Here is a 19297-nt window from a genome sequence, read left to right as displayed (position 1 = left end):
AGCAAAAAGATTTAGAGTTGTGCAGAGGGACCATGTCAGCAGTGATCACTTTTCAGTAACCATCCTTTCCTGATCGTCATTTTAGCATCACTGTTTGGCAAGACTGTGGATGGTGGGAGTGGATACTTTTTATTTGTTTGTTTATTTTTTTGATAGAGTCTCACTCTGTCGCCAGACTGGAGTGCAGTGGCACGATCTTGGCTCACTGCAAACTCCGCCTCCCAGGTTCACACCATTATCCTTCCTCAGCCTCCCGAGTAGCTGGGACTACAGGCGCCTGCCACCACACGCAGCTAATTTTTGTATTTTTAGTAGAGACGGGGTTTCACCGTGTTAGCCAGGATGGTCTCAATCTCCTGACCTTATGATCGCCCACCTCAGCCTCCCAAAGTGCTGGGATTACAGGCATGAGCCACTGCGCCTGGCCACCAATTATTTTTCACTGCCTACATATGCTTCATAAGCTGTATTTTTGTCTTTTTTTCCTCTACAGACCTCTTGTCTTCTTTCCTTTCATGCCCATAATTTATCAAATAGATACGGTTTTAATGCTTTGCTTATCTGACATAGCTTCCTTTTTCATTTCATTGATTGCTACTAAAAGATGCACAAGGCTTTCAAGTCCTGACATGAATGATGAGATGAGATCTAACATCAAGAATGTGAAGCAAAGACACTTGTGGTTTCAGAATCTATAAATAGAGTTTGGTAAGGCCGGGCATGGTGGCTTACACCTGTAATCCTAGCACTTTGGGAGCCAGAGGTGGGCGGATCACTCGAGGTCCGGAGTTCGAGATCAGCCTGGTCAACATGGTGAGACCCCCGTCTCTACTAAAAATACAAAAATTAGCTGGGCATGGTGGTGGGCACTTGTAATCCCAGCTACCTGGGAGGCTGAGGCAGGAGAATTGCTTGACCCTGGGAGGTGAAGGTTATAGTGAGCCATGATTGCATCACTGCACTCCAGCCTGGGCGATAGAGCGAGACTCCAGCTCAGAAAAAAAAAAAGATAGAGCTTGGTGATTTTCTGTTGAGTTTCAGTTTGTTGGGGAGTGCATAATGATTAGGATTAGGTGTTTTTCTGTTTTAACAAGTTGACTTCTAGAGACATAGAAGACGATTCTGATGTGCTACTTAAAATTTCCATACAAATTCAGGCATGTTTATTAAAAAAAATGACAGTGCAAAATAAACAAGATCAAATGAGACAACTAAAAGACGCAAATGCTATCCAGATGTTTTTTGTTATCACCCATTTAGTTTGGCCAGTGAACATTTGAAAGACTCGGATATGAAGTTCAGGGGCCATGCACTTTGTGTTTCTCCCCAGTATTCAGGCACTTACATCTATCTGTTCTTCTCTTTCTTTTGGTGGGGGAGAGAATGCCTGTTGTGTACAGCAGGACACAGAAGTGATGTGGATTCCTCCCAGACTCATTAGTAACCGGGGCTGCTGGCCCTGTTTGGGTTTCCTAGACTAGAGAGGAAGACAGGAACCAGGATGGGAAGATGGACATGCTACATTTTAAGCTGGAGCTTCCCCTGCAGTCCACGGAGCACGTTCTCGGTGTGCAGCTCATCCTGACTTTCTCCTATCAATTACACGTGAGTCAGTCCACGGGGAGGCTGTCCTCTCCCTTGTGTCTTTTTAATAGACCAGAGCCCTTCTTCTGATTTCTAGAAGACCCACACTGTAGCAGGCCCTCTTCCCCACGTAGCTTGGGATTTAACTTAGGCCAATTGAATGGTTTTCACTAAAGTCATGTTAACTGATATGGGCTGTTAATAGCTCAGAAGGTTCTAGGCAGTGTTTCCTGCATGGCTACGCTAGGTATGTGAGGGCCCCTTAGGTTTCAGCCAAGACAGGTGACTCTTAGCATCCAGAGCCCTTCAGATCTGATGGCGGTTGGTATGTTGGTCCTTCTAATGATTTCAGAGGATGGTGACCCTCGTGATGCAGAGCATGGCGTTTCTCCAGTCCTCCTTTCCTGTCCCGGGATCCCAATTATATGTGAACGGAGACCTGAGGCTGCAGCAGAAGCAGCCGCTGAGCTGTGGTGGCCTAGATGCCCGATACAACGTAAGGGCGCTTCTCATTGTCCAGCTCCTTTGTTTCTGTGTGTTACTGTTCACTAAGTTCTTTAAAGAGGGGGATGAAAGGTAGAAATGTCAGGCCAGGCGCGGTGACTCATGCCTGTAATCCCAGCACTTTGGGAGGCGGAGGCGGGTGGATGGATCACTTGAGGTTAGGAGTTCAAGACCAGTATGGCCAACATGATGAAACTTCGTCTCTACTAAAAATATAAAAAATTAACCGGGCGTGTGGTACGTGCCTATAATTCTAGCTACTTGGGAGACTGAAGCAGGAGAATTGCTTGAACCCAGGAGGTGGAGGTTACAGTGAGCCGAGATCTCGCCACTGCACTCCAGCCTGGGCGACAGAACAAGACTCTGTCTCAAAAAAAAGAGAAAAGAAAAGAAAAATAGAACTATCATTTCTCTGTGGGTGGCACCAAAGAGGGTCTCTGCAGAATTCTTGCCATGAATTTTTTCAAACTACAGAGAAGGTACATGCATAGTTACATCTAGAAGGGAAGAGAAACAAAATCTATATTTGTCAAAGAACTAAATTGCCTGTTGCTTTTAGGTCCATGTGGTCACACACACACACATTCTGTCTTCCATACACACACTTGGTCACACACAGGATGTACTCCGAGGGATACTGTAAAATGATGATGTAAAATGTTCATGTAAAGTATTTCAGAAATATTACTAGCCATAGTTTACTGAACCCATAAGACATGCCACCCCTGAGTGCAGGGGTTTACCTGTATTATCTCTTAATCGTCACAGCAACCTCTGAGCTGCCTGCACTGTCCTTTCCCAGCGTTCCAGCCACTTGTCCCATCACTGTCCCCCTTGCTCCCTTCCAGCCACCCTGGCCTTTTTGCTGTTCCTCGAAACCAAGAAGCAGCTGCCACCGCAGGGCTTTTGCCATTTCCTCTGCCAGGCATCCACGTGGCTTATCGGACCACACCATTCAGGTCCCTGTTCAGATATCCCCAAGCACAGTCCTTCCTTGACTTGCATCTACAGTAACAGCCCCTCCCTCCACCATCCCTCAGCCAGACTCTCCCTCCTGCCACCTGGCCTCCTCAGGATATGTGTTTGTGTGTTTATTTGCTGTCTCCCTCAGCCTTGGCAGCAGTGGCATCTCAAATACTATCACGTCCGTGCCTAGCACACTGCCTGGCACATGGTAAGCTCACAGATACTTGTTTAAAGAATGAATTCATTTTGCAGAAGACGTAACTGGGGCTTACAGTGATTAATTTTCCCAAAGACTCGAAGCTTGAAAGTATAACAGAGCCAGGAACTTTCTGTCTGTCTACAGAACTCATTCATCTAATCACTCATTTCTCACTTTCCTTTTATCACAATGGCGACCATAGAAGTCGAGCTGAGGTACTTTAGAAAATGAAAAAGGAATGTTATCGGTTATTATAGCCATAAACCAGTACTTGTAGCTATATAGGAGATTTTACTGTTGCTCTGGCTATAATCAACGTAAGTTGTAAAGAAGAGGAAGGTGCAACATACGAAATGAATGTGGCACTTTTTGTTTGAATGTCTATATATCAGATTACAGTAACAGCAGTCTTGTTTTCTTGAGGGAAAAATGCACACGCTTGTGGTTTGCATTTTATCTATTTCTGTGTTTAAAAGTGATAAAGAACTTAGCACCCAGATAAGACCAAGAAAATGACAAAGAGTTGTAAGTATGGTTTCTTTTTTTCGTTTTTGTGTAGGGGTTTTTATTTTTATTTTGTTTTTATTTTTGAGACAGAATCTTGCTCTGTCACCCAGGCTAGAGTGCAGTGGCATGATCTCGGCTCACTGCAACCTCCGTCTCCCAGACAGGCTTGAGATCCTCTGATTTCAGCCTCCTGAATAGCTGGGATTACAGGCATATACCACCACACCTGGCTAATTTTTGTCTTCTTTTTAGTAGAGATGGGGTTTCGCCATGTTGGCCAGGCTGGTCTCAAACTCCTGGTCTCAAGTGATCCATCTGCCTGGGCTTCCCAAAGTGTTGGGATTAGAGGCATGAGCCTCCATGCCTGGCTTTTTTTTTTTTTTTTTTTTTTTTTTTTTTTGAGAGAGATGAGGTCTTGCTCTGTTTCCTAAACTGGAGTATAGTGAGTGGCATGATCATCATCGACTACAGCCTTGAACTCGTGGCCTCAAGCGGTCCTCCTGCCTCAGCCTCCCAAGTCAGTGGGATTGTAGGCATGAGCCACCACACCTGGAGAAAATATGGTCTATTAAAATAATTTAAGGAATTCTTTCTCCCACTGAGATAGAGAGGGGTATTTTAAAAATAGCTTTAAAACCTATGAAACATGGACACTGACCCCTTATTTCCATCCACAGAAAGAAAGACTAAGGGTAAACGGGCTTAAATTGTTGCAAGAGAGTTTATTCATCTTTGAAGAGAAGATTATTGATACTGCAGTAGGCCACCAAGAACGAGAGGGTGCTCTGTGGGACCAGCCTGGGTGGGCAGAAGGGTAGAAGGAAGAGAGGAGGAGTCTCCCAGGTGCTCACACCACATCCTCCTCCTGTGTACCAGGTATCCGTGATCAATGGGACCAGCCCCTTTGCCTATGACTACGACCTCACCCATATTGTTGCTGCCTACCAGGAGAGGAACGGTGAGTCACAGGTAGAGCTCATTCAGCCACTGCTCAGGACTTTCAAGGTTAGTGGGGGCAACAGAGACAAGCAGAATTGGAACCCTTATGATAAAAATGTGAAAACCTCCGAGACGGGCGGATCACAAGGTCAGGAGATCAAGACCATCCTGGCTAACATGGTGAAACCCCGTCCCTACTGAAAAAATACAAAAAACTAGCCGGGCGAGGTGGCGGGCGCCTGTAGTCCCAGCTACTTGGGAGGCTGAGGCAGGAGAATGGCGTAAACCCGGGAGGCGGAGCTTGCAGTGAGCTGAGATCCGGCCACTACAGTCCAGCCTGGGCAACAGAGCGAGACTCCGTCTCAAAAAAAAAAAAAAAAATGTGAAAACCTGTGAATGCTCAACGATGGGAGCAAATGTGCTGTCCAGGATTTGTCCTTTTCGTCCTCATCTTCAGACCTGGGACCGCCCCCACCCCTCTAGCATCCCATGGTCCAGAAGGTTAGTGATAGTTAAATGCCATCATTTTCCTACCACTGGCTTGATGAGTTGCCATTTTAAAAAATGTAAGCGTAATTGAGTTGTTCCCCATACCACACCTATAACAGATGCCAAAGACAAATTGCTGTTCATGCAAAGCAGAGGACGTGAGTGACTCTCCCCACATTAGCAGTCCTGCAGGAGAACAGGAGTGCCCCTGCTTCCTGCCAGAAGGCACAATGTGCTCATTCCTTACAGAGCTCTAGGCCAGGGCATGTGTTGACTCGGCACGTTTGTCTGGTCGGTGGCTGAGGTTTTCTCTAAGGGCATCTAGAGTGTTACTTGGCAACCAGACATCATGGAAACTATACACAGACATCTCACAAGGGGGACGACTGCAAATCCAGTATTGCTTACTGCTTTTGTGTCATATACTAGTGGCATTATTGCAATAATAGAGGGAATTTTAAAACAAAACTAGAAAACAGTGCCCTAGAAATCAGCTATTTTTTCATTCCTTTCATTCTTTACCCTTCTGCGGATCTTTTTATACAGCTCTTGTAGTGTAGAAACACATTGGGATCCAGGTTATTTTTATTTATTTAAACTTGGGATATAAATACTTCCCCACACAACTACAAAGCTGTGATACTACTTTTAGTGGCAGTATAGTATTCCTTCAGTTAGCCATTCAGCACGTGTAGAAGAAACTTTCTAAGTTTTTAATGTATTTTAACAAAAGTATTTTGACTATGATTTTAGCAAATAATGTGTGATCAACTTTGCACATGCAATTTCTCTTTCCTTCTGAATGATTTCTTTCAGTTCTGAAGCACACGATAATTTCCAGGAATCAAATAATCTTTATAGCCTTCAACTGCCAGGGTCAAACAGCCATCGTGGTTAATGGTTAATTATTTGCATTGCAGTTACCACCATCCTGAATGATCCCAACCCCATCTGGCTGGTGGGCAGAGCCGCAGATGCTCCATTTGTGATTAATGCTATCATCCGATACCCTGTGGAAGTCATTTCATATCCTTTCTGTTAAAGAGTCCATGGTAAGGCTGGGTGTGGTGGCTCCTGCCTATAATTTCGGCACTTTGGGAGGCCAAGGTGGGAGGATCGTTGGAGCCCAGGAGTTCACAACCAGCCTGGCCAAGATAGTGAGACCCTGTCTCTACCCCCCCAAAAAAAAAATAGCCAGGCCTAGTGGTGTGCACATGTAGTCCCAGCTATTTGGGAGGCCGAGGCAGGAGGATTGCTTGAGCCCAGGAGTTCAAAGTTGCAGTGAGCAATGATTGTGCCACTGTACTCCAGCCTCAGTGATAGAGTGAGAACCTGACTCTTAAACAACAATTACAAAAAAAAAAATTAAATGGCAGTTCAGTTTTCAAAGAGGAATGATTCCTCAGTTGTCTCAAGTAGTAACTGATGTGGGAAGTGTTCTCTTGGAAATCACGACAGAGTTATAGCCTCATGAAAATGGCTGTGTCTTTGACATTTTAGGCTACATGATTCAAAAAATGACTGTATATCTGCTATTCATACAGGAACAAATAATTCATTTCTTGGTCCTATTTGTTTCCAAGCAATTCTTCTAGGTAAGAATCATCCATTTGTATGTCTTAGTAATCATATATTATCCTTTTTATGCTAAGGTTATGTGAAACATTCTTGCCAGTCCCTGTCTGACCTAAACTTTGGTTTAATTTTGACTTAGGTCAACTAATAGGAAATGAAACGAACACGAACACTGCAGAGAAGCAAACAAAAGAGAAGGCGTTTTAACTAGGGCCTTAGGAATTACAATTCCAGAGACACAAACCTAGGAAGCAGCTAAATTGTGTTCCATACAGGTACGATTAGGCAGGGGCTAATAAAGGTATTGTAAGTTTACACAACTGGAAGATTTTAGAAGAGTCCCTGATGGATGATGGCTGGTTAACAGCTCAGGATGTCTCTAGTCTGTGATCAATGTAGTTTGGCATAATTGTCTGTTTAGGAGGTTGGTCATCAAGCTTAGTATATAAATAGTTCAAATAAAATGTGGCTGGTTTTACCATTTGGCCAAGTTCAGCAGGTCACCTTCCATCTGGGTGTGTACGTGACAGAGGTCCTGCCTCCTTTCTAGATACCTCTGCCACGGCCAGTTCCGTCTTGGATTTTCTCTTCATACTTAACACCATGTGGGCCTCCATTCCTTAGCTGTCCATACTTATCAGCCAGGATTCTGGGAGATGGTAAAGTTCGCCTGGGTGCAGTATGTCAGCATCCTGCTTATCTTCCTCTGGGTGTTTGAAAGAATCAAGATCTTCGTGTTTCAGAATCAGGTGGTGACCACCATCCCTGTGACAGCGACGCCCCGGGGAGAAGTGTGTAAGGAGCACTTATCCTAGGAAGGCCGTTTCTGAAGACTCGGCAGGACCGTGGCTGCCTCACTGTCATCTCCTGGGAACATCTTAGGACCTTTTGAAAGAGCCCAGAGGACACATGCCGGCTTGTGTGCCTTTCCCCTCAGAGACAACAGTTCTTTCCAGTTTTGCTCTACACAAGTTCCATATCTTCAGAGCTCCGCGGAATCACCAAGGACTAGTTTGTGGAAAGGTCTGAGGGTTCCTGGAGGCTATAATTAGCTTTTTTGGGTTTTTCTTCCTTGCCTTAGAGTTGAATTTTGGGAGAAAATGGCAGTCAGTTCAGACATCTTGGAAAGAGTCCCATCTCTGGTCAAGCAGAGACTTTTCCTCTGTTGAACTGAGAAACACGCTGTGCATTTCTTCCTTCTACTGTGAGCCACTCTTACTCTTTCCAGGGCTCTCTTGTGACAAACATGCCAATCACTAGCACTTTGCACCCCTGGGCATCTCCATTTCCCATTCAGAGCTTTGATTTCCAGAGCTGAGGCCTCTAACTGGAGACCTGGAGGGGCAGGGCCCAAGGGCAAGGGCTGCATTAGCACAGGCATGAGGGAGGGCTGCTGAAGGCGACTTGCACTGTCCACCTGCCCCAGCCCAACAGTCCTCTGTTATCAGCTCAGCTGAGCAGCCCTGGATCTTTGCCGAACTGTGGCTGGCTCTTCACCCTATTTTGCCCTCTGTCTGTGCCCCTGATAGCAGACTGAAGTCAGAGGGGCTGTTTCATTCCCAGCCCCCTCAGCAGCACTGAGGGAAGAAAGGATTGTCACAACAGGTTCTTTCTGGCCCTCACCCAACAGCCTGGGCACTTGGCCCTCCTCCTCCTTGACAGCCGTCCCCCTTCCTGCAAAGGACAGGGGCAACAGGAGTTGGTGTTGGGATTGACTCCCACTGCCTGACAACCACAAGTTTATTTGGAAGGCTAGTGGGAAGCCCAGCGGCTGGCCTTTCCCTTGAATAAGGACCACAGTGCCCATCAGAGTAGGGCAGGCAGCTTTGGGAAGGACACAAGAAGCAGTGAGGGAGTAAAGAGGATGCTGGCCTGGGCAGGCCAGTCCAGCCTGGCCACTAGCAGAATGCCAAGCAGTCCAGCCAGATTACCCTCGTGGCTAAGCAAGTGTCTGCAAGAGCAGAGATGACTGGAAGGGGCCTCTGCACACGGAAGACGGTTTGTTCAGCCCATTCATCTCCTGAGGACACGTGCAGTCTCCTCCAAGGACAGACGGAGCTGCTTTCTGATCCCAAGCAGGTCATTACCACTGGGAGGACATGGCCCCTGTGATCCATGCTTCATGTTCACCCGGAAACACACCCCTCAGTGTGTGTCTCAGTTTACCATGGAGATCAGTTCTCATTTTTAGTGCTCCTTTAGGCTGACTAAAAACAATTTTGGAAACAAAGCTATTTTGAAGTATTCAAGCAGAGGAATTCCCTAACACTGTCCCCCTTGTCTTTTTTTAATATTCAGGCTGTTTTATATGCCTAAATTTTTTTCTTAAGATCTAAATGAAAAATAGTTTCTTGTTTAAATCCCCATAAGGCAATGAGATATGGAAGGATGACAAGATAATGTACAAACATTAGTTTGCATTTTATTAAATTATTCTAATGCAAATTTTGTATAAAGAACCTATGATGTTTTGTACCTTTCTAATTAAAATGTTCAAAATGAGGCCGAGCATGACGGTTCATCCCTGTAATCTCAATGCTTTGAGAAGCCAAGGCGGGAGGATCACTTGAGCCCAGGAGCTTGAGGCTGCAGTGTGCTGTGATCACACTACTGCAGTCCAGCCTGGGTGACAGACTGAGATCCTGTCTCTTAAAAAAAAAAAAAGTCAAAATGGAAGATCGCATGTACCTTTTTCAAGAGAAAGGGTTTGGAATGGGGAAGAATAAGGAGGGCAGAGGTTGCACACACCTGTTTTCATTACTCATCTGCGGCCATGCTTTACGAGGCTCTGCCAAAAGACCTTGGAACTTCCACTAAGTCTTTGATGAAAGTCCCCTAGTTCTTCCCCAAGTAGATGAGTTTTCAGTGGAATTCACATGCCATGTGAAATCTACGTGCTGGATAATTATGACTGTGTCTGGTGAATTTGAAATTATTTACAGACCAGATCTTGATAGTTTCTGACTCTGAATCATAGCATAGCTGCAAGAGGGAAATAAAAGGCAAGAGCCTGGAAGCTGTGGCTCACGCCTGTAATCCCAGCACTTTGGGAGGCAGAGATGGGTGGATCATGAGGTCAGGAGATCGAGACCATCCTGGCCAACATGGTGAAACCCAATCTCTACTAAAAATACAAAAATTAGCTGGGCGTGGTGGCACATGCCTGTAATCCCAGCTACTTAGGAGGCTGAGGTACAAGAATTGCTCAAACCCGGAAGGCGGAGGTTGCAGTGAGCCAAGATCCTGCCACTGTAATCCAGCCTGGCGACAGAGCTAGACTCTGTCTCAAAAAAAAAAAAAAAGGCAAGAAGTATATGGGATTTTATTAACTCAGCTCCGACCCATTGCTAAGTTAGGGTTTGATGTTATTACTGAATATTTGGAGGCAGAAAGACTCCTGATTTTGCCAAATGATTAGTATAGTTTTGGCTTAAGTCAGATGAGACTCCCCTAATATTCCATCATGTAAGGCTAATAAAGCAATTATTTCTTTACCTTTTTTTTCTCCTTCCAGCTTTTGTTGTAGACTCATGGGATATATGTATGAGTTTCGTATATAGGTAAATCGTATGTCTTGGGGCTTTGGTGTACAGATTATATCATCACACAGGTAATAAGCATAGTACCAGTAGGTGGTTATTCTTTTCTTTTTTTTTTTTTTTTTTTTTTTTGACAGAGTCTCACTCTATCACCCAGGCTAGAGTGCAGTAGCATGATCTCAGCTCACTGCAGCCTCTACGTCCCAGGTTCAAGCGATTCTCCTGTCTTACCCTCCTGAGTAGCTGGGATTACAGGTGCCCACTACCACGCCTGGCTAATTTTTGTATTTTTAATAGAGACAGGGCTTCACCTTGGTGGTCAGGCTGGTCTCAAACTCCTGACCTCAAGTGATCCATCTGCTTTGGCTCCCAAAGTGCTGGGATCACAGCAGTTTGATCACAGCAGTTATTATGGTTGGCATTCTGGCACACATCTTTCTAATCTTTTTTGTGGTAACCTTTTTAGTATTATAAACAACACTTCTATAAACCTTGCGTAGAAATCCTTATTGCTGGTTTATTTCCTTAAGATACATTCAAAAAACTTACGACTGTTGTTAAGGATCTTAATTCATTGCCAAACCACGGCCAGGAAAGACTGTGTTAATTTCTACTCCCCGCAGCTGGGACTTCTTGTTGCAGATACCACCATGGATTAAAGGACCTCCCAATGCTCTATCCTTTTCAGATGACTGGACTCTGCCCGTTTGTTTGTTTGTTTGTTTTTGAGATGGAGTCTTGCTTTGTCGCCCAGGCCGGAGTGCAATGGCACCATCTCCGCTCACTGCAACCTCCACCTCGGGGGTTCAAGCGATTCTCCTGTCTCAGCCTACCTAGTAGCTGGAATTACAGGCATGTGCCACCACGCATGGCTGATTTTTGTATTTTTAGTAAAGACGGGGTTTCACCATGTTGGCCAGGCTGGTCTTGAACTCCTGACCTCAAGTGATTTGCCTGCCTCCCCTCCCAAAGTGCGGGGATTACAGTCGTGTGCCACCACTTGGGGCTGACCTGTTATTTGTAAGGGGTGGGTGGGGAGCTTTTATTTACTGAAACATATCCTGTATTCGTCAGAACCTGTTATCAAGCCTGCGCCTCTGGGCAGAGGCTAGGGCAGGTAGGGCACAGCTCCTAAGGCCACTTGGTCTCTCAACTCCTCCCGGCTGGGACGCTGCACCGGGAGACAGCGTTGGTCCCTGTGTCAAGGTGCCTGGGTCTTGGCTTGGGGCTGAGATTGGGGCCTTAGGAAGGGTTTGGATTCCAAGTCCCTTCCCTGCAAGGATGCCCCGGAGAGCAAGGAGGGCCAAGATTAAGATTCGACTTCCTTCACTAGGGCCTTTGTCCTCCGAGGAGCTCCCAGGTTCTCTGGGGATTTGCGGGGGGACGGGTTACAACGTTTATTTGTGGTCAGTTAGATGAGAAGTGACTCTGCCAGCGTCCTTTGACATCCTCGGCTAAACCCCGTGCCTCTTAGAGCCCCAGCCCACCTGGGCCCTCCGGCCCTGCCCTCGTACGGCGCCCCTCCCCGAGGCGTGGCCCCTCGATCAGGGGTGGGGAGAGGGAGCTGGGGACAAAAGTTGCTCCTTCCTTCCTTCTTCCACTTCCCTGGCTCCTGCCGGCCACTCTGGGGCCGCAGCCACGTCTGAAAGCGCCTGACCGGGCAGTGCCGAGGTTCGCGGGCCGCAGTGCCGGGCTCCGAAGGGAGCTCTGCGCTGCGTCCTTCCCTGTGGTAGCCCCAGGACACTCCCACCCTCGACATCCCATTCCGAGACTCCTGCCCTGCTCCCAGATTTCGCTCTGCCTCGAGTCTCCAGGAGCTTTCAGTGTCTTGGTCCCCCCGCGACTCTCGTCCATGCCTCTTAGACCCCCTTTCCCGGCGTCACCAGGTGTCTCTTAATAGTCTTGGGACCTTAAGGAGCAAGTCAGCCCCTGCGGACTCTCCCAGTGAAGAGGAAGCTGGCTGTGCGGTGGAACTTGGAAGAGACTGGGAGCCTTTGCTGAGCCCAGAGAGGCGTCCCTCTCGCTACCCCTCCAGGTCGGGCAGACACGCCAAGCTTTGAGGTACTTCGGTTCTTCATTCTCCACGGGGGGTGTCCCCACACTCTGTTGAGCTGGGGGCTGGGCCAGTAACACAGCTGGGACGCTCCTCTGTCCAGCACCGGGGGCCTGGGGTGGCGGGAGGAGCTGGAAGTGGCTTTTCCATCAGCAACGTGGAAAGTTCATCGCCCCTGCTAGCGCTGGTTTGGAAGTGTCTTGCTGCGGCTTTGGCTGCACGCAGGAATCCTCACTGTGCGGGGCGGGGGTGAGGGGGCGGTTCTTATTCCATACTTGGGTTTCAAAAGGTGTGGCTTTCAAAAGCTCTCCATAAAATTCTTGAGAAAAAATAGCTTGGTGAGTTAATTTGGAACCAGACTCCGGGGAATTGGAGTCGTGCCTCACTGCTTCCAGGGGCTTGATGTTGGGCTTCAGGAAAGGTCCTCTGGGCCCCAGGACACTACAGGTGCCTAGGAAATGTTTTTTTGTTTGTTTTGAGATGGAGCCTCACTCTGTCGCCTGGGCTGAAGTGCAGTGGCCCGATCTTGGCTCACTGCGACCTCTGCCTCCTGGGCTCAGGGGATTTCTTGCTCAGCCTCTGGAGTAAGTGGGATTACAGATGCACGCCACCACACTCAGCTAATTTTTGTATTTTTAGTAGAGACGGTGTTTTACCATGTTGGCCAGGCTAGTCTCAAATTCCTGACTTCAGGTGATCCACCTGCCTCAGGCTCCCAAAGTGCCGGGATTACAGGCGTGAGCCACTGCACTGGGCCCAAATTTTTGTGTTTTTTTTTTGTTTTGTTTTTTTCAGATGGAGTCTCACTCTGTCGCAGAGCCTGGAGAGCAATTGTGCCGTCTTGGCTCACTGTAACCTCCACCTCCTGGGTTCAAGCGATTCTCCTGCCTCAGTCTCCCAAGTAGCTGGGATTACAGGCATGAGCCACCATGCCCAGCTAATTTTAGAGATGGGGCTTCACCATGTTGGCCAGGCTGGTCTTGAACTCCTGACCTCAGGTGATCCACCCGTCTTGGCCTCCCAAAACACTGGGATTACAGGCATGAGCCACCACACCTGGCCTAATGTTTTTTCTTTTGTTTTGTTTTTTGTTTTGTGTGTGTGTGTGTGTGTGTGTGTGTGTGTGTGATGGATACTCTTGTTGCCCAGGCTGGAGTGCAATGGCATGATCTCAGTTCACTGCAGCTTCTGTCTCCTGGGTTCAAGCGACTCTCCTGCCTCAGCCTCCAAGTAGCTGGGATTACAGGCACCTGCCACCACACCTGGCCTAATTTTTGTATTTTTAGTAGAGATATGTTTTGCCTTGTTGGCCAGGCTGGTTTTGAACTCCTGGCCTCTGGTGACTACCCACCTAGGCCTCCCAAAGTGCTGGGATTACAGGCGTAAGCCACTGTGTCCGACCTCTAGCAAATGTTGACATTCCTTTCTCTTCCCTTTCACATGGAGGCAAGGCAGTCAAGAATTGCACTTTTGGCTGGGCGCTATGGCTCACGCCTGTAATCCCAACACTTTGGAAGGTCAAGGCTGTGATGCCCTCAGCTCTACTTTTTGAATTTCGTGTGACCTGTTTGTATTATTTTTCTAAAAATTAAACGTAATAAATATGTGCCCCCAGAAAAGAATCAAAAAAGGGAAGAATTTGGAGGGGAAGGGGAATGTTCCTTCCAGGATGGAAGAGTTCTCTGGACAAAGGCTTAGGAATGTGACCCACCACAGAGCCCTGCACTGGGAGTCTGACTCTTGGACTAAAGCCCCAGCCCTGCCACTTTCTTACTGGGTATTCATGTCTCTGAGCCCCACTGCTTCAATTAAAACAGATAGGGATGCTTATTTCTGCCTCTTAGGGACTAGGGAGGATAACATTCAATCATGAAGATGAAAGTGCATATCATAGGGCCTGCCTAACTGGTTCTCCCTAACTTTGAACCTTTGGCCAGTTGTCCACTGTGCTGAATGTAAGTCTCCTTATCAGAAAGCTCCCAGTGAGGAACTGGTCTTCTGGAGACTCTGTATGGCATAGGGTGATTCAACCACCTTCTTTTTTTTTTTTTTTTTTTTGAGACGGAGTCTCGTTCCATCGCCCAGGCTGGAGTGCAGTGGCGCAATCTCGGCTCACTGCAAGCTCCGCCTCCCGGGTTCACGCCATTCTCCTGCCTCAGCCTCCCGAGTAGCTGGGACTACAGGCGCCCACCACCACGCCCAGCTAATTTTTTGTATTTTTCAGTAGAGTCGGGGTTTCACAGTGTTAGCCAGGATGGTCTCAATCTCCTGACCTTGTGATCCGCCCACCTCAGCCTCCCAAAATGCTGGGATTACAGGCATGAGCCACCGCGCCCGGCTCAACCACCTTCTTAAGAAGACCTCTGGCTTTCCTGGAACACAGGTAACAAACACCTTAGCTTGGGGTCAAGATCCTCCCTACCAGGGAAGGGCTGGGCTGGCCAGGACAACTGTGTTTGGGCCAGGGCAGCAAGGTCCTGCACTCTGCAGGGAGCAATCACACATGGGAGAGGCCCACAGCCTGGGATCAGAAGTGCCAGGAGCTTAGGAACAGGAGTCCTGGGGTCCCAGCTTTCTTGCTGTCTCTCCAAGCCTTGAGTCCTTCACCTGAAAAATTGACATCATCATGCCCCCCTCAGGGCCCGCTGAGTTAAGTCATCCGGTGGACTTGAAGCACCTAGCACTTGTGATCATTGAAGTCAGAAAATATGAGTTGCCTTCCTCTCTGGCACTCTGTTGTCAGGGGAGCCCACCATCCATCAGCCAGCACTGGAAAAAGTACAGTCACACATGTAGAGGAGGTGGGGGGCTACTCTCCTCATCTTCCAGGTTTTCCAGGAGTGGGGTATGGGGAACCAGAAGGTAGCTCAGGAGTCAGCAGGTGACAGAGGTGTTGGGCATCCTCCACTCACTCCAATCCCTGCATTGAGGAGAAGGAGCAGAGATGAGATCTGCTCACAAGTTAGACCCTGGCTTCTCTCAATGGGTGATGTGGACAGGGGAGTGGGGCAGGCAAGCAGCAAAGGATGTAGGAGCAAGGAGAAAAATTCCAGGCTCCTCCCTTCCAAAGTCGCCCAGCCTTGAGAGCATTGCGAATGCAACAGGTGCAAACAGAAGAACATTTTGGGACCTTGGAATGCGGGAGGCCAGCTCAGTGTTCCTTCCACCCTGTGAGACACGTGTGATATTCTTAAGGTCCACTAAAGGCTCAGGGTGGTTGGAGGCCAGAGAATGGCCTGGGAGATACAGGGATTGGAAGGGTAGGTGGCCTGTGGGTGTCTCCTCTGGAGGGAGACTCCCCAGGTGGAGGCGGTTCTTCCTCTCCAGATGTAGCTCAGCACAGGGACAATAACAGTAACAGGGGCACGTGTGTAAGGAATACTTTCCCAGGTCCCCTCTTCATAGGTGTTTGCAGCAGCATCTCACAACAGCCCTAAGAGATTAAATGTTGCAAATCCCATTCTACAGAGGTGGAAATTGAGCCTTAGAGAAGTTAAGTCACTTGCCCCAGGTCTCATAGCTCCCCATTGGCAGTGCTGGGATTCAGAGCCAGGTCTGTCGCCTCCATCCATCAGTAGACCTGGCCGGTTCCCAGCCATTTGGAGAAGTGCCCTACTCAGACTCATTCCACCTCAGCAAGCCTGGCGGTGCTGTGACATCCATCCACCTAAGTCCTCATCAAGCCCTTTAGCTCCACAACCCAAAAGGTCTATGCGGTATCCTGAAGCAAAAGACAGGCAGGACAGTTCTGCTCCCACCCCGGAGAGCTTTCTATGTACAGGGCTGTCTCTCTCTATAGGACTCTGATCTCCTCTCCTTCCTGTTTTGCCAGGTGTCGAGACATCTCCCATGGGTTTGTGATCAGTGTTGCAGCTCTCCCAGCAGCCCTGGACAGTGGTGAGTTCCCTCAGCTGGCTGGGACAGTACTCTGCTCTCACCTCTGCTTCTCTGGCTCCATGCCAGCTCCGCCTCAACTGGTCTCCTTGTGAACCCACAGGGCTTCAGGACACCCTCCCTCTGCAGCCCATGCTGCCTTCAGCACTTCACCCCCCACCAGTGATGGCAACAGTTGGTGTTCTTTGTGCACTTTATTTACTTGCTTATTTTTAACGACAAAAGTTTTCTTTTCTTTTTTTTTTTTTTTTTTTTGAGACAGAGTCTTGCTCTCTTGCCCAGGCTGGAGTGCAGTGGCACTATCTTGGCTCACTGCCAGCTCTGCCTCCCAGGTTCATGCCATTCTTCTGCCTCAGCCTCCCAAGTAGCTAGGACTACAGGCGTCCCCCACCACACCCAGCTAATTTTTTGTATTTTTAGTAGAGACGGGGATTCACCATGTTAGCCAGGATGGTCTCCATCTCCTGACCTCCGACCTCGTGATCCACCCACCTCGGCCTCCCAAAGTGCTAGGATCACAGGCATGAGCCACCACGCCCGGCCGACAAAAGTGTTATACCTGCCTGTTAAAAAAGTTATATAGTGCAGAAGCACACCACGTAAAAGGTGCAATCCTCAGTTATGGGCATGACTACATATTCCCTTCCCCCATCTTCATTATAATAACCCCCCAATCCCCCCAAATCCTGTGAGCCAGGTACCAGAATTATCCCTCTTTTACACACGGGTAAAGTGATCAGTCACAGAGAGATTTAAGTGATCTTCATAAGCAAGATCATAGGCCAGGAAGTGGCAGAGCCAGGATTCAACCTCCGCAAGCCTGGTGCTCTGACATCCCCGGAAGCCCCCATCAAGCCCTTTTAGCTCAGCAACCTAAAAGGGCCTCTCTAAGAGGTATCCTGAAGCAAAAGACAGAAGTTCTCTGTGAAACATACTATTTTTCTCTACGGATAGATAGCCTGTAGGTATGTAAGTAGGTGGGTGGGTAGGTAGACAATTTGAGGGTATCCCACATTTGTCTGCAACTGTACTTCTGAGCACAGACTATATTCTGGGCTATATCTTGACTCCATATTCCTGGGAAAGTGCTCGACTGAGACCTTGGGAGTCTTGGGAAGTCCAATGGGTAGGGTAGTCAAATCCAAGGGCTGCTTCCTGAGGGCACTGGGCAGTAATTGGGGCGTGGGATGGGCGTGAGGGCCCCGGTCCCTAAAGTTGCCCACTCCGCCCGCCCGAAGGCCTCCAGCCGCCAGCATGCGGCTGCCACGCTTCTCCAGCAGGACAGTGACCGTGCTCCTCCTGGCACAGACCACCTGCCTCCTGCTCTTCGTCGTCTCCCGGCCAGGGCCTTCATCCCCAGCGGGCGGCGAGGAGCGTGTGCATGTGCTGGTGCTGTCCTCGTGGCGCTCAGGCTCGTCCTTCGTGGGCCAGCTCTTCAGCCAGCACCCCGACGTCTTCTACCTGATGGAGCCCGCGTGGCACGTGTGGACCACCCTGTCGCAAGGCAGCGCCGCAACGCTGCACATGGCCGTGCGCGACCTGATGCGCTCCGTCTTTTTGTGCGACATGGACGTGTTTGATGCCTACATGCCACAGAGCCGAAACCTGTCCGCCTTTTTCAATTGGGCAACGAGCCGCGCGCTGTGCTCGCCGCCCGCCTGCAACGCCTTTCCCCGAGGCTCTATCAGCAAGGAGGGCATATGCAAGACACTGTGCACGCGGCAGCCCTTCAGCCTGGCCCGGGAGGCCTGCCGCTCCTACAGCCACGTGGTGCTCAAGGAGGTGCGCTTCTTCAACCTGCAGGTGCTCTACCCGCTGCTCAGTGACCCCGCGCTCAACCTGCGCATCGTGCACCTGGTGCGCGACCCGCGGGCCGTGCTGCGCTCCCGGGAGACGGCGGGCCCACTACTGGCACGCGACAACGGCATCGTGCTGGGCACCAATGGCAGGTGGGTGGAGGCCGACCCTCACCTGCGCCTGATGCGTGAGGTGTGTCGCAGCCATGTGCGCATCGCGGAGGCCGCCACAGTCAAGCCGCCACCCTTCCTGCGCGGCCGCTACCGCCTGGTGCGCTTCGAGGACCTGGCTCGGGAGCCGCTGGCAGAGATCAGAGCACTCTACGCCTTCACCGGGCTGACCCTCACGCCCCAGCTCAAGACCTGGATCCACAACATCACCCACGGGTTGGGGATCGGCAAGCCAATCGAGGCCTTCCAGACTTCGTCTAGGAATGCGCGCAACGTCTCCCAGGCCTGGCGCCACGCGCTGCCCTTCACCAAGATCCTGCGCGTGCAGGAGGTGTGCGCCGACGCGCTGCAGCTGCTGGGCTACCGGCCTGTGTACTCTGAGGACCAGCAGCGTGACCTCACCCTGGATCTCCTGCTGCCACGAAGCCCAGACCACTTCAGCTGGGCTTCACATGACTGAGAACTCTGGGCCTTAGAGCAGGCCTCGAATTGTGGTTGCCAGGCCCAGGAGGTGACTGCACGGTGGAGAGGGAGCTGGGATGCATGGGGAAGCAGGTCCCTACTATGAACTGGGAGTTTGGGGTCCTCCCCTGAGGTAGGCAAGGACTGCACGTTTCTTTTTCTCCTGATTCTCCGTTTTCCTTTGAGTCCTCTGGAGCTGCCTTCTCATCAGGTGCACTCTTCATGGAAAGCAACACTTGCCCCTACCTATTCTGGGCACAGGGAGTAAGTTCTGCTAAATTAAATTAAATGTGTTCCAGGTCGGGCGTGGTGGCTCACGCCTGTAATCCCAGCATTTTGAGAGACTGAGAAGGGTGTGGATCAGCTGAGGTCAGGAGTTTGAGACCAGCCTGACCAACATAGTGAAACCCCCTCTCTATTAAAAATGCAAAAATTAGCCAGGTGTAGTGGCACACTCCTATAATCCCAGCTACTTGGGAGGCTGAGGTGGGAGAATCACTTGGACTCCAGAGGTGGATGTTACAGTGAGCTGAGATCGTGCCACTGCACCCCAGCTTGGGCAACAGAGCAAGACTCTATCAAATAAATAAATAAATAAATTTGTTCAAAAATCCTGCAA

The 19297-nt window shown here is 49.3% G+C and overlaps 2 protein-coding genes across 9 annotated transcripts in view; both read left to right on the top strand.

Moving 5' to 3' along the window:
• TMEM231 (transmembrane protein 231) overlaps window positions 1-12293 on the top strand; it is a 22449-nt gene extending 10156 nt beyond the window's left edge. For 2 of the 5 annotated variants that reach the window (XM_007994096.3, XM_073015582.1), the window contains 5 exons: window positions 1477-1605; window positions 1937-2080; window positions 4637-4718; window positions 6109-6214; window positions 7398-9265. In XM_007994096.3, coding sequence (XP_007992287.3) covers window positions 1477-1605; window positions 1937-2080; window positions 4637-4718; window positions 6109-6214; window positions 7398-7578 — 642 coding nt within the window. In that variant the 3' untranslated portion in view covers window positions 7579-9265. Of the gene's footprint in view, window positions 1-1476; window positions 1606-1936; window positions 2081-4636; window positions 4719-6108; window positions 6241-7313; window positions 9266-12188 lie in introns of those variants that run through there. The other 3 variants (XM_073015584.1, XM_073015585.1, XM_073015583.1) reach the window with 3 other exon arrangements.
• On the top strand, window positions 12253-19297 carry LOC103233315 (carbohydrate sulfotransferase 5). 4 transcript variants are annotated; one of them, XM_073015577.1, is made up of 4 exons: window positions 12253-12363; window positions 14580-14738; window positions 16188-16252; window positions 17488-19297. In XM_073015577.1, exons 2-4 carry the CDS (start codon window positions 14676-14678, stop codon window positions 18674-18676), a joined length of 1317 nt encoding a protein of 438 aa, XP_072871678.1. In that variant the 5' UTR covers window positions 12253-12363; window positions 14580-14675; the 3' UTR covers window positions 18677-19297. The 4 variants fall into 4 exon arrangements, with proteins under 4 accessions (XP_072871678.1, XP_072871679.1, XP_072871680.1 ...); XM_073015578.1 differs by having other exon boundaries at window positions 12254-12363; window positions 14583-14738; XM_073015579.1 differs by lacking the exon at window positions 12253-12363 and having other exon boundaries at window positions 12371-14738.

This window comes from Chlorocebus sabaeus, chromosome 5, assembly GCF_047675955.1.
Source record: "Chlorocebus sabaeus isolate Y175 chromosome 5, mChlSab1.0.hap1, whole genome shotgun sequence".
In the NCBI taxonomy this organism is placed as follows: Eukaryota; Metazoa; Chordata; class Mammalia; order Primates; family Cercopithecidae; genus Chlorocebus; species Chlorocebus sabaeus.
Note: the sequence above shows the minus strand (reverse complement) of the source record. Positions and strands in the feature narration are given on the sequence as shown.